General features: G+C 38.1%; 2 protein-coding genes across 2 annotated transcripts; one reads left to right on the forward strand and one right to left on the reverse strand.

The window, feature by feature from the left end:
* Window positions 1–1,121: 1,121 nt before the first annotated feature.
* emb (embigin) lies at window positions 1,122–8,329 on the forward strand. Its single transcript, XM_041998422.1, has 9 exons — window positions 1,122–1,454; window positions 3,491–3,568; window positions 4,984–5,167; window positions 5,463–5,545; window positions 5,686–5,822; window positions 6,411–6,572; window positions 7,180–7,297; window positions 7,424–7,457; window positions 7,536–8,329. The coding sequence occupies exons 1-9, from the start codon at window positions 1,319–1,321 to the stop codon at window positions 7,594–7,596; spliced, it is 993 nt and encodes a 330-aa protein (XP_041854356.1). The 5' UTR covers window positions 1,122–1,318; the 3' UTR covers window positions 7,597–8,329.
* Window positions 8,330–8,940: 611 nt separating this feature from the next.
* Window positions 8,941–11,859, reverse strand: mrps30 (mitochondrial ribosomal protein S30). Its single transcript, XM_042000524.1, has 5 exons — window positions 11,219–11,859; window positions 10,923–11,068; window positions 10,655–10,760; window positions 9,829–10,005; window positions 8,941–9,424 (listed from the first exon to the last, which is right to left on the reverse strand). Exons 1-5 carry the CDS (start codon window positions 11,826–11,828, stop codon window positions 9,165–9,167), a joined length of 1,299 nt encoding a protein of 432 aa, XP_041856458.1. The 5' UTR covers window positions 11,829–11,859; the 3' UTR covers window positions 8,941–9,164.
* Between the last annotated feature and the right edge of the window lie 390 nt (window positions 11,860–12,249).

Genomic DNA, 12,249 nt, shown 5'->3' on the forward strand with positions numbered 1-12,249 from the left:
TGCAAGGGTCTTTATCTGTGGAGCCATATTTTAAAAAAGGAAATGAGGAAATGTTCCTCTTTCTAACACAACCACTCACATACACTGCTGTGATAAATGCAATCACATTAGATAGACATGAGCTATAAAAACATCTTTGCGTTAATAATCTGGATCTTTAATTGGATATATTTGCAACAAGTTAAAAAAGGTCCATTGAAAGGCAAGTTGGTTGTTATGAGGTGCAGTATGAGCCGCTTGATGTTGTAGTAGAGGGATCAATGGCCTCTCCTTGTAGTTCTGCTTACTGTCTGGTGGTGGTGGTAGACTGGATCCTTAAGTCTGGCAACCATTACCTTGTCCTCTTTGTGTCTGGCCACAAAGAGGACAGAAAAAAAAACGTTTCTATCCTCTTCGTCCAGTAAACTGTCATCTGAGGTGGCCCACCTCTGTAACTCTACCCCTGCTTGAAAAAGTCTAAAATACTTTGTCAGCATTTTACACCACAGAAACAGACATTATAAGGTTTCAGTCCTGCAGTACAGTTTGCTATATTCATTTGCACCACCTTTGACACAAAAGACACCATGAAAGTTCTGCCACAGTGTCACCCATGATGGTAACAGAGAAACTCCATCCCTAAGTGAACAATTCATCCCCACTTTTGTTTTTCAGTCTTTTTTACATTGTCATGATGACAAAAAAGGGAAATAACCATAAATGCTAAATGGAAATTAGAAAAAAAATTGGCAAAAATACAGAGCAAGAGAAGAATTAGCAGTACAAGGGGTTTTTAGAGGTACCAAGAGGTCTGAAATACTCAACTCAAGTAGAAAGACTTAGCTAAGATATTTGCTTTTGCCTAAATCTACTGAAAGGAGTGACTTTTTTTTTTTATCTACATTTATCATGTGCACCAGCATAATAATTTATCTAACTGACTTTTGTTTCACAAATTCTAAAAGGCAGAAATGCTCCCACTCGTTTTCACAAAAGCAGGCAGATCATGTGACTTTTGCCTGCCAGGTCCTCTCATGTAACACAACAGAGGTTTGTGCAAAAATTTACACAGTATCAGCCAAAACGCACACAGTCAGGGGCGGATGTGTCAATTTTTTCTAAGTACACATGCAGCAATATTTAGCTTCACAGGAAGAAAACACTGAAATCTGCATTTCATTTGCATGCAGGGTTGTGCAGAACAGGACACAGTGAGTACAGCTTCAAGGTACAGTGTGGCTGAATAATGGATGGAGTCAGTCAGCCACCCACAGGCTGCAGGGTGATATCATGGCTGCGTCACTGTGCTGCTGAGGGAGGAGGGTGGGGTGGTTAGACGATGCAGCAGGCAGAGACACAGAGTGAGAAACCTTCTCAAAGAGAGGACACAAGGATAACAGCCATGGCAGCCTCCTGGAAGCAGCTACTTTTTCAGATCCTCCAGATTCTCATCTCCTGCAGACACATCAACACAAGTAAATGAAATTTGGGTTTATTTTAGCTGTTTATATGTACTTTGTGTTAAAGCTCTGTTTTTCTTCTTTTTTTTAAATTTAATTACTAAATGTTCCTTTAACCTTGTGAGGGGCATAGGAAACATTTCCACACATTGACAAACATGCTTACAGTTTCCAGTTGATTGTCTTTATTCTTCACTGTTTAAATATCCCCACAAAGTATTCTTGTCCAACACAGATTTTATACACTTTGATTTAGATTAGTAATTTTAATAGGAAAAAAAATAAATAAATAAAAGAAAGGGGAAAGTGCTGAATTCCACAACAATTATGTCTTTATATGGAGGATACTTTGGCAAATGTTTACATATATTATCAATTCCCTGTGAGTGCTAAAAGGACCATTTTAAATAATTTTGTCATATTTTTAACTTGATCCAGTCCTTGAAGTTTAAGCTGGTTTCAGTTTGTATATATTTGAGCTGAGCATACTTTCTTTGTAAGGTCCCTTGCTTAGTAACTCAAATCTAAAAAATAGTAAAGAAAAACAAATTGAGTCCACAAATTTGAACTTGTTCAGCAAGATCATCTGCACAGTGGACTTCATTTAAAAAAAAAACAACACATAATATTGCACAATGTCATTAATTATTTGAGAAAAACTAAAGATAAATGCAGAAGCAGCGTGTAAAAAACCAAATAGACTAACTGCTTACACATGGAGTTAGCAGCAGCCAAGTGCTGTTAATCAAATGCAGTTAATTAACTGATCATCAGCAGATGTGAGTTTCTCTATGGAAGCAAACGTTTATGGAGTTTTCTTGTCTGCAGTTATCAGTACAATGGCAAGAAGAAAAACCAGCTACAATCTACAAGCAACTGTTACAGCTCATTAACATGTAAAGGGTGTGAGGCTATGTTTGAACAATTTGTACCTAATTCTACAATTAGAAAGATTAACAAGTAGATGATAGTGAAACATCTGAATAAAATTAGGGGCGGAGTTATTAAAACATGAGAGCTCTCACACTCTAGACTGCTAATTGGACAAGTTGCAGTGTTTTTTTTTTTTTTAATGGTGTTAAGCAACTATCTTTGCAACAATACAACATTACAACATCATGATTTGGTTGCTTTTTGGCAACATGCAATTCCTACACTTTCTACTTCTACTCTTTTTTTTCTCTTCTATTAGTGGGTCTGTATCTAGGTTAAATTGTGAAAGATTTGTTTCTTTCATAAAAAGTCCAGCCACAATTTAATACCATGGCAAAAAAGAAGGAAAAAAAAAGGAAGCTAGGACACTGCAAACGGTATTAAGGCTACTAAATGAAAGCAGTTAGGTTTATACCCTTATTTGCCGAAGCACTGCCTCAGCTGGTCATCTCCATGAAGCACTGTGTACATGCATAGCATTCATTTCTGAGGCCATTCTCAATATCCCATACAAATGGAGGGTGCATGAAGCAGCTATGATAAAGATGCATACAGTTAATTTAAAGTTAGTATGTTTTCAACCCTAATGACAAATTTATGGTTGGAATATTTGATATATGCTGCACATGACCATGACTTAAACTTAACTTAAAAATAACTTAGTTTTGTGGTTTTTGTTATTGGTGTTTTTTTTTTAGGCTTTTTAATTTCCAATTAAAGCAAAAAAAAAAAAAATAAATAAATAAATAAATAAAATTCCACCTTCAGAGGTGTATAATAATAATTTTGAATCCAAAAAAGAGCTTTTTTCGGTTTTTGAATTTCAGCAGAGCTGATGGGGAATGGTGGGTAGTACCAAATGAGACAAGTACAGCTGACCAGTCAGGAAGAAAAACAGGCTTTATGGGAAAAAGCATCTTTCTTAACTTGTGTATTATAGGAATTCTGTAAATTTGCAGAAGCTAATAGCATTCTGCTTATTATCCCCAGTGGGGTAAAACCAGTTGCCCCACTGGGGATAACAAAGCTAACCTTGAATCTTGAAACTTGAAAGGTACTGTTAGCTATTGTTATGTTAACAATACATATATGTTTAACTTTATTCCTTCAACTGACAGAAACACCAGGCCCAACACCTCTGCCACTGGTTCCCATCACTCCTTTGTTGACAGATATAAGAAGTGCTGTCTTAAAAGGTGACTATTTTCATTTTTACATTTCATTTGTCACAATGTTGTTCCTGATGCTCCTGTAAACATAAGAGAAACAAGAGTAAAACCTCCATTATTAAAAAGTTGAGATGCTGTGTAAAATATAAATAAAACAGAAAGAGATGTTTGCAAATCTCATAAACCCATATTTGACTCCTAGTAGAACATTAACATCAGATGGTGAAACTGGGACATTTAATCATCTCATAGAAATGATAAGGTTAAGACTTGAAAGGTTAAAGTAATTGGTACAATAAAAAGCTACTGTAGGAGAATATGGCAACTAATGAGGCCAACTGAAGACAGGGTTTAACAGGAGAATTTCAGATGTAAAGATTGCCAGAGGTTCACCAGTCTGTCACAAAATGCTTCTAAAAATTGTAGTATAAATTCAGAAAAAAATTCCTTAATGTAAAATTTGAAAAACTTTAAAGATCCCTAAATCTACTGTGTATTATATAAATATATTATACCTACTATGCAAAGATTCAGAGATTCTGAGGGAATCTCTGTGCGCATGGGACAAGGTTAGAGGTGAAATCTGGATACTTGTGATCTTCAGGTCCTTAGGTGTCACTGCATTAAAAATGGACATGATTCCTTACTGGAAATCACTGCATGGGCTCAGGAACACAGTTCACTGAGCAATCCCTAAATGTGTGTTAGAGCCCTGCCATCTGTGAGGGGTCCATCGATGTTGAAAAGTACATAAGAGGTTTTAGAGTAAAATATGCTACCACTCAGAACACATCTCTTTCAGAGAAAGCCTTGCATATTTCAGCAAGACCATGCCAAAACACTCCATCCATTACAACAGGATGGCTTCACAGGAATCCAGGTGCTGAACTGGCCTACTAGCAGTCCAGACCTTTCACCAGTAGAAAGGGTTTGGTGCATCATGAAACAGAAAATCTTAGACCAAAGATCCAGGACTGCTGAGCATCTAGAAGCCTGCATCAGACCAGAATGGGACAAAATTCTTCTCCTGATAATCCGGCAACTGGTCTCCTCACTTCGCAGACTTTTACAGATAGCTGTGGAAAGAATGGGGAATGCAGCTAACATCACCCTGTTCTAACTTCTTTGAGATGTGTTGCTGCCATTAAATTTGAACTGCGCTAATATTTTCCATGAAATGTTAAAATGTCTGTTTCAACATCTGATATGTTCTCTGGGGAATAAAATATAAAATTTCCTACTTATTGCATTTAGTTTTTAATTACATTTTACATAGAATACCTTTTACTTGGAACTGAGGTTGTAGAAATTTCTGGTGAAAACTGGTATTATAGCACATATGGGTGGTTTGACAGGACAGGATGATCAATCATAAAAAATAGACAAAAGACTTTGATTTAGTTTTGATGATCTCTTTAACAATCCTCTGATGTTCCACACAGGTGAAAGTCTCTCTGAGAAAATTGAACTGCTGGATCCTGTTAATCTGACACTGGAGTGTACCTGGACTGGAAACCAGAACAAACCACCAAACATAACTGGTTACTGGAGCAAAGACGGATGGGAGATTCCGGATAGTCGTGTCATAGTGGTGCTTGAAAATGAGCAGTATAACCTCAAGCGAGTGTAAGTGCTTCATGTGCACATTTGATCTCTTAGTTGTAAGATACATTGTTTGTACATTATCTTGCGACATGCAAAGCGTGAATAGACACGGTAATTTCCAAAGTGTGTAATTGTATAAGCCTACTCACAAACTTTTCACAATCATCAAGAGGTCTTACAGTTGGTAGCCCAACTCTGCATTTGTAATAGCTACAGAACAGGCATATTTTATAAGAAGAAAACTTTAATCTGATTACACTAATCTAAACTCAATTAAACATATTAGTCTAAAGCATTTTTCTTCTTGTCCTTACAGGTTCAGTATTATCAGTGAGGAAAACCTTGGAACTTACTCTTGTATGTTTGGAAATGAAGCTAAAATAGATTTTATCATAACAGGTACTGCTCTCAAATTTGTCAGTGTGTTATTTCTGTGCAAACATTTCACATTCAGCCAGCATTTGTTTGTTAGCTCCTAACAAAGTCCTTGCTGCCATGAATCCACACCAAACATCACCATCTCTGCTCTTTCCCTTTAGCTCCACAGATCAGTGAGGTGCGAGACAAGCCAATAGTCAGCTATGTGGGGGATTCTGTGGTGATGACATGTAAAATGGAGGAAAGCAAACCAAAGCCCCCCACCTGGAACTGGTATAAACACAATGGGACTGATAAGGTGGGCTGTCAAGAAATTTGCTTTTGAAAAAAAAAACCTCTTATAAGTATGTTCAATATTCAACATACGGATCTTATTTATTTCTTTATTTTAACTATATTTTATTTTTTAACCATGCATAATTGGGCTCTTATAAAAAGTCTTGAACAGCTATTTCAGCACAGTGTGGGAAGAAGTATTCCTGTATTAGGTTAAAAAGATCCCATTTTAAAAGTATGTTAGCCTTTGACAGCTGTTCATGCTTGGGGCAAGTGGCAGCTGTCTAACATGGCTTGTGTTATAGTTAATTTATGGTTACATTTGCCTAATTGTAAGACCTTGTAAGAACCAGATATATAACCAGATACATAGGACCTTACGCTTGCTAAAAGGGGCTCCTTGACTTTTATATAACTGTATATTTTCCATATTTGCCAGTAAGGTATTTCACCACGGATGAATTTATATACTACTGAGCTATTCTTTCTAAATCTCACATCTTGTCTTTTAATGATGAAAATTTATCCACTGAGCTGACACCTCTGATATTCCCACTCACTTTGGACTGATCAATGATAAGTAATGCTTTGGGATGGTTTCTCCATGTAGGAGCAGATCTTAGCTGCTGCAGCGCCTCAACGCTATGAGATCATCAACAATGACTGGAAGACCAAGCTGGAGGTGAAAAACCTGTCAGAAGCCGACTCGGGCACGTATTACTGTGGTGCTGTGTACAACATCAGCATCTCGATGAGCCACGTGGAGCTGAGGGTCAGTATTAAGCCTGAGTACTTCTACTTATACACACTTTATGAATAAATGTGAAGAACTTTAAAACAGTTCTAATAACTATTATTTCTTGTGACGTATCACCAGCATCCAGTTTTCACCTTTCACCTTGTCCCTGAAGATCCTGAATGTATTTTAGCCCTAAACCATTCAGTGCTTTGTAAACTAACAGCAGGATTTTTAAGTAAATTCTTTTACAGACAAGAAGCCAATGTAAAGATCGGAGGATTATATGATTCACTTTCTTGGTCTTGAGGACTCGAACAGCAGCGTTCTGGACTAACTGCAGCTGTCTGATGGATTTTTTTAGGGAGACTTGTAAGGACAGTGTGAAAGTAGTCTAGTCTATCAAAGCATGAACAAGCAGAGACATCAGTCCTTTAATAATTGATAAAACAGGCTGACTTAACAACTGTCTTAATGTGACTGCTGAAATTCAGGTCCTAGTCTATGACTACTCCCAGATTTCTGGCTCAGTTGTTGGTTTTTAACATCTCTCTTTGAAGTTTAGTATTGACTTAAAATGTGAATTACTTTTTCAAATGTTTAAACTGTGTTGTACAGTGACTAGTCTGATTATTTCTTGCAGGTAATCTCCTTCCTGGAACCTCTGAAACCCTTCTTAAGCATCCTGGTTGAAGTTGTCATCCTGGTCACTGCCATTCTGCTTTATGAGAGAAGTCGCTCCAAGAAAAACAACACAGAAGGTGGTCAAACTTCCTGTACTGCAGTATATATAGTTTGTGTATCTCTTAGTTTTATGTATGTATCATCTTATGCCTTTATGGACTGAATATTTAACAGCTTCAATCCACTTTCTGCCTTTTTCTCAGAAAATGGAACAAACACCAACCAAATAAATACACAGTGAGTACTATGGGAAATTTTTTTAAATGTATTTACATGTTTCTATGATAATTTAATTCATTTTCTTCCCTTTCTCAGGCCACAGGGAGAAGATAATGGACCAGAAGAAAGTTCTTCAATGAGACAACGCAAAGTATAAAGGCTGCAAACAGATTCAAGCCTCCATAAATAGTCTTCTTGTTTCAAAACCTGTACGACAGCTTTAAAGCAATATTTGAAGAGTTATTTTGGGAATATATCATTTCTAATTATCAGAATATTTACACCAAACAAAGTGCAATAATCACTTTAACATATTCCTTTACCTGGTGCACATATTTCTTGTTTTACTGGAAGAAATCTTTATTTTTAAGACTGTTGTCACAGTGCCTGAAAGAGCAAAACATTTTCTTCCTACACTTCCTGTGAGGAAACTGAAAATGTGGTTTACCTCACACATCATGTAGACTGTTGTTTCAAAACGGAAGTGTGTTGTCTTGAGTCACACTCACTGCTGCTGAGCTGGAAATGTGGTTTGTGAGCACTGCCTTATACTCTGAAAAACAATTAACTAATCACTGTGGCAATGATTGTTTGGTCACTGTTTTTCCTTGCAGTAGATTGTATCTAGCATGTTGTGTTTACATGAACATAAGCAGTATATTAATATATATCCTCCTATGATGCCCTATATTTGTCTTTGAACTTCACGTTTGTGTATTGAAAAATAGTAATACTTCACTGTATGTGCAGATTAAAACTACATGAATGACCTGAAGCTGTCCAATATGAGTGAAATTGCCAGAATTCAATAGTAAACCTGCAGATTCTGTTCTATTCCAGTCATATCGCAGACGCCTTCCTCCGAAGCGGCTTAAATCTGAGAGTACGAACAACACAAGCAAGAAATCAAATAGGAGCGGACATAATTAAGTGGTAGTCAGACTGCTGTGAGTCCAGTGGGACACCGATGCTGTCATGTAGTGCTAGAGGCCGTCCTTTGTTTATTTTTTATAAAGTAAAAATTGACGTGTCAATTTGAAATGTTTTATTTTTTCATAAATACAACTAGATAAATAATAAGCTACAGATACCTGAAAGAAGACAGTGGAAGATCTTTAATGGATTACTTTGGAATTAAGCTACATCTCCGCTGGCCTGCACTACATTCAAAAAGAATGCTGTCCAGGCGGAGACTGACATAGCTGCTGTTAATGTTAACATACATGCAGTAGCTGCTTGTGCAGCAATGGATTTTTCTGGCTAAGCTTTGTGCATTACTGGATTGACTCAGTCCTGTGTAACAAAGTCAATTAATTTCCAATGATTTAACCTAAATGAAGCTAAAATCTGGCCAATAACCATCATCACTGCATTCTAAATAAGTTATTTAACCAGCCTTCTATTAAATGAACTAGATCTATGCTCACATTCATATGGATCAGAAGGAAAGCAACAGTATTTGTGAAATTGGGGGAAAAAAAAAACAGAAAATGAGTAACTGTTCAAGGTAACAAATGATGTGGGTACAGTATTTATTCAGTACTGTTTTAGGCTAAAACATCTTAATCCAGATTCTTTTACTTTGAACGTTTACAAACATTACACTTTATACAATCTGACAAAACTCCCTTCTGTCGGCCTCTTTCACTTGATATCTTGCACCTTTCACAACTCTGGAGACAAAAATTCAAGGCAATTTCTTGCACATCCTCTGCAGCATCAAATCTACGGCCGATTCATGAGGAACTGAACCAGCAGCTTGATGACGCTGTCGTTCAGACCCACCACCTCTCCATCCTGCACACTCTCATACAGTCGCAGGCTCTCTGTGCCCCACAGGAGGTTTTTCCTGGGGTTGTTGGCATCTGTTTCCATGGAGAGAGCCACTGTGTTGAGCTGGTAGCAGAAGAAGGAGAAGAAGTGGCCGTCAGTAATCACCGCCTGCGAGACGAAGGGTCTTGACACATCCTCGTGGTTCCAGAAACCTGCAGAGATGAGAGGAAGGTGACCAGACATTCGGCTGCTACTTCTCTTTGCTAACTAAAATAAAGGCAATGAAATTGGGATGATTAAGCAGCTTTAGTCCTAAAATACTGTTTGACTAAAACTTCATACGAAATGCTTTAAAATGGGCTGATATTTTGAACATGAGAGCTACAAGCAACATTTACTTTTTAAAGCAAATTTGGTGTTTACAAACATTTTAAATACATCTAATGCCAAATATTTGTTCATTCTCTCTTGGAGATTCTCTGCTATAGTCAGTCAGTCTCAGTTAGTCACTCTTCAAAGTCGATTTTCTGCCGTCAGCACAAAGAAACCCCCAACATTACAAAATAAATGATGCAGTATAAATTGTAAAATCAGCTCTTCTGTGTTGAAATCTCACCCTGATACATGGCCTGAGCCCCAGTCCAGGCAAAAAGGCTGGCAAGCGCGTTTGCTCTAAGGAAGACCTCCACCTGGTCAGACTGCTGCAGCATAGCCATGCGGTCTCGGTGGTATCGGTCAGGCACCATATGAAACTGGGTGTGACCATAGCAGGCTGGATCTGGTAGCTTTGCACCTGTTAATGAGACCAGGACAACATTTTTAAGATCAATATAACTTCAAGTCCTGCTCTAACCATTCATGTGTCATTTAAAGTAGTGAAACACCATGATTAAATATTAAAAATACAAAGATTTGACAAGCAAATTGAGACTGAAATGGTGCACGTTGACACATAAACCTAAAATGACATCTGATTTTAGCTTTTGTAAAGGGAGGACTCTTATGTGCATTATTACACACTTTTATCCTTTGTTGACCAAACAGTAGACTGATTAACAAATCATTTAATAAAATGTAGATTTATCACTAAAGGAAATAGTAAATTTTAACTGCTGCATAAAGTAAAATATTTTAAATAATGCAAACTAAAGATCTGCTATAGCCTGCATTACCAAACTGTATTAAAACAGAAGGCACACAAAGAACAAATAAACTACTGGCTGTTTGCAGAAATAACATTACAACCATGACAAGAAGACAAAGGATTAGTTGCACAGTGGTGCCCCCTACTGACAAAGAAATACAACTTTCTGATATTAAAACCAGAATACATCATGCTCATGTTTACTCCCCAGGATGTCCTCATTGAGGATGATTAGACTGGAAATTAATTCATCTTATAACTAAAAAAAGAGATGGCAGGTCTCCTGTTGCTGTGTTACCTGTGAAGATTCTGTTGTCGTACTGCCTTCTAAACAACGGCATCAGGTTTGGAGCATACTTGACCTCTGGTACTTCAGCTGAATAGGACGCCTCCAATGTGGTAAACTTGGAAATATTACAATGACAACATTGACAAGTGAAAATCCATCCCAGCCATGTCAAAAATCTAACAAAATGATTAACTGAATAAAATGACCCTCAATCACATCTTCTCAGATTTGCATTTACAGATGTTGTAAAGCTCTCTGGTGGAAGGATGATGTCTACCTGTGGCAGCTGCTGCGTTATCCTGATCTGGCTGTGTGGGCAATCATCAATTTGGAACCTGAATGGCTCCAGATGGCCTTTGCGGTGCCCTTTTGGGATGATTCTTCGTCCTCTCCTCCAATAAAAGTTCACATGTGGACTGACGTCTGATGGAGAAAACAAAATTTAGAAACAATAGGTGGCAATAGCAGCGGGTTATGGTCTGTTGTGTAGCACTAAAAGGTGTTATTGGATGGAAGACTGCAGTGCCTGACTCTATAAGCTGCTGCTTGTGTTTAATAAATCTAATACCATACCCAGGCTGGAGAAGCGTAGTAGTGGGTTGTAGTTGGCCAAACTGTAAGTGAGCTCAGCCACCAGGTTTTTCAGAAAAGGTCCGACCAACTGATCCTGGCGTCTAAACAAGAAAGGTTTGCGTGTCTTCTTTATATGCCAATTTTCGTGTAGAATCACGCGAGTTACCAAGGCGCGAATGTCCGCGAACGCATCATCGTCGATTCCCAGTGTCACTGCTTGATCCACGGATGACTGCGAGCCTTCCAACTCTGCAGGTTTCTCTTGGACCAGAGTGAACTTCTCGGGCAGGCCAGGAATATATGCGGTCTTCGTAAAGTGCTGGTACCATGTGTCTGCGTTCCTTGCGAAAGTCTGTGGATATACCACAAATTTCTTCCGCTGGATGCGGGTGATGAGTGACAGCTTCTCTTCCACGGGAGAGGCACATATCTTTTTAACTTGCTCCTCGATTTGTCGCAGTCTCGCAGACTTGCTTTTAGCCGTGAGAGAGGCGACTATGGGGGGATAAGCAGGCTCCTTAACAACAGCCTCGGTGTGGACAAGCCTTTGACTTCTGAATGGATGCAAGTTTTTACGGAGCAGCAAGGGCAGCCTTGTGCGGGCCGCCATGTTTCTCCTGTGGCTCTTGTGCTCTTCCGTTTTGGGACACTACCCGTCTCTACCAATAGCGCCCCCTGTTACGCAAAAGTCCAAACAAATTGCACGTAACTTTGTCGATTTTTTACAATTAATATATCTCGTGGATAGTCACAATCAAGTTACTGGAAAATACTTTGATATTTTAAATTAAGACACTGTTTATACTGTTTTATTATTTATTGAAGATTAGCACTATGTTAGCATAAGGGAACGCCGCTGCTCTTGAAGCGAGCCCTGTAAACGTAATCAATGCCTCCTTTGGAAGCACTCTAAAAACGTCGTAAATTTGTATTGCACACAAATAAACAAGCCAACCACACGCCTGACATAATATATATATATACTTTGTGTGTATATAAATTCGATACAATGTGGACTGAAGTCATTGCTA

This window comes from Melanotaenia boesemani, chromosome 11, assembly GCF_017639745.1.
Source record: "Melanotaenia boesemani isolate fMelBoe1 chromosome 11, fMelBoe1.pri, whole genome shotgun sequence".
NCBI classification, from domain to species: domain Eukaryota; kingdom Metazoa; phylum Chordata; class Actinopteri; order Atheriniformes; family Melanotaeniidae; genus Melanotaenia; species Melanotaenia boesemani.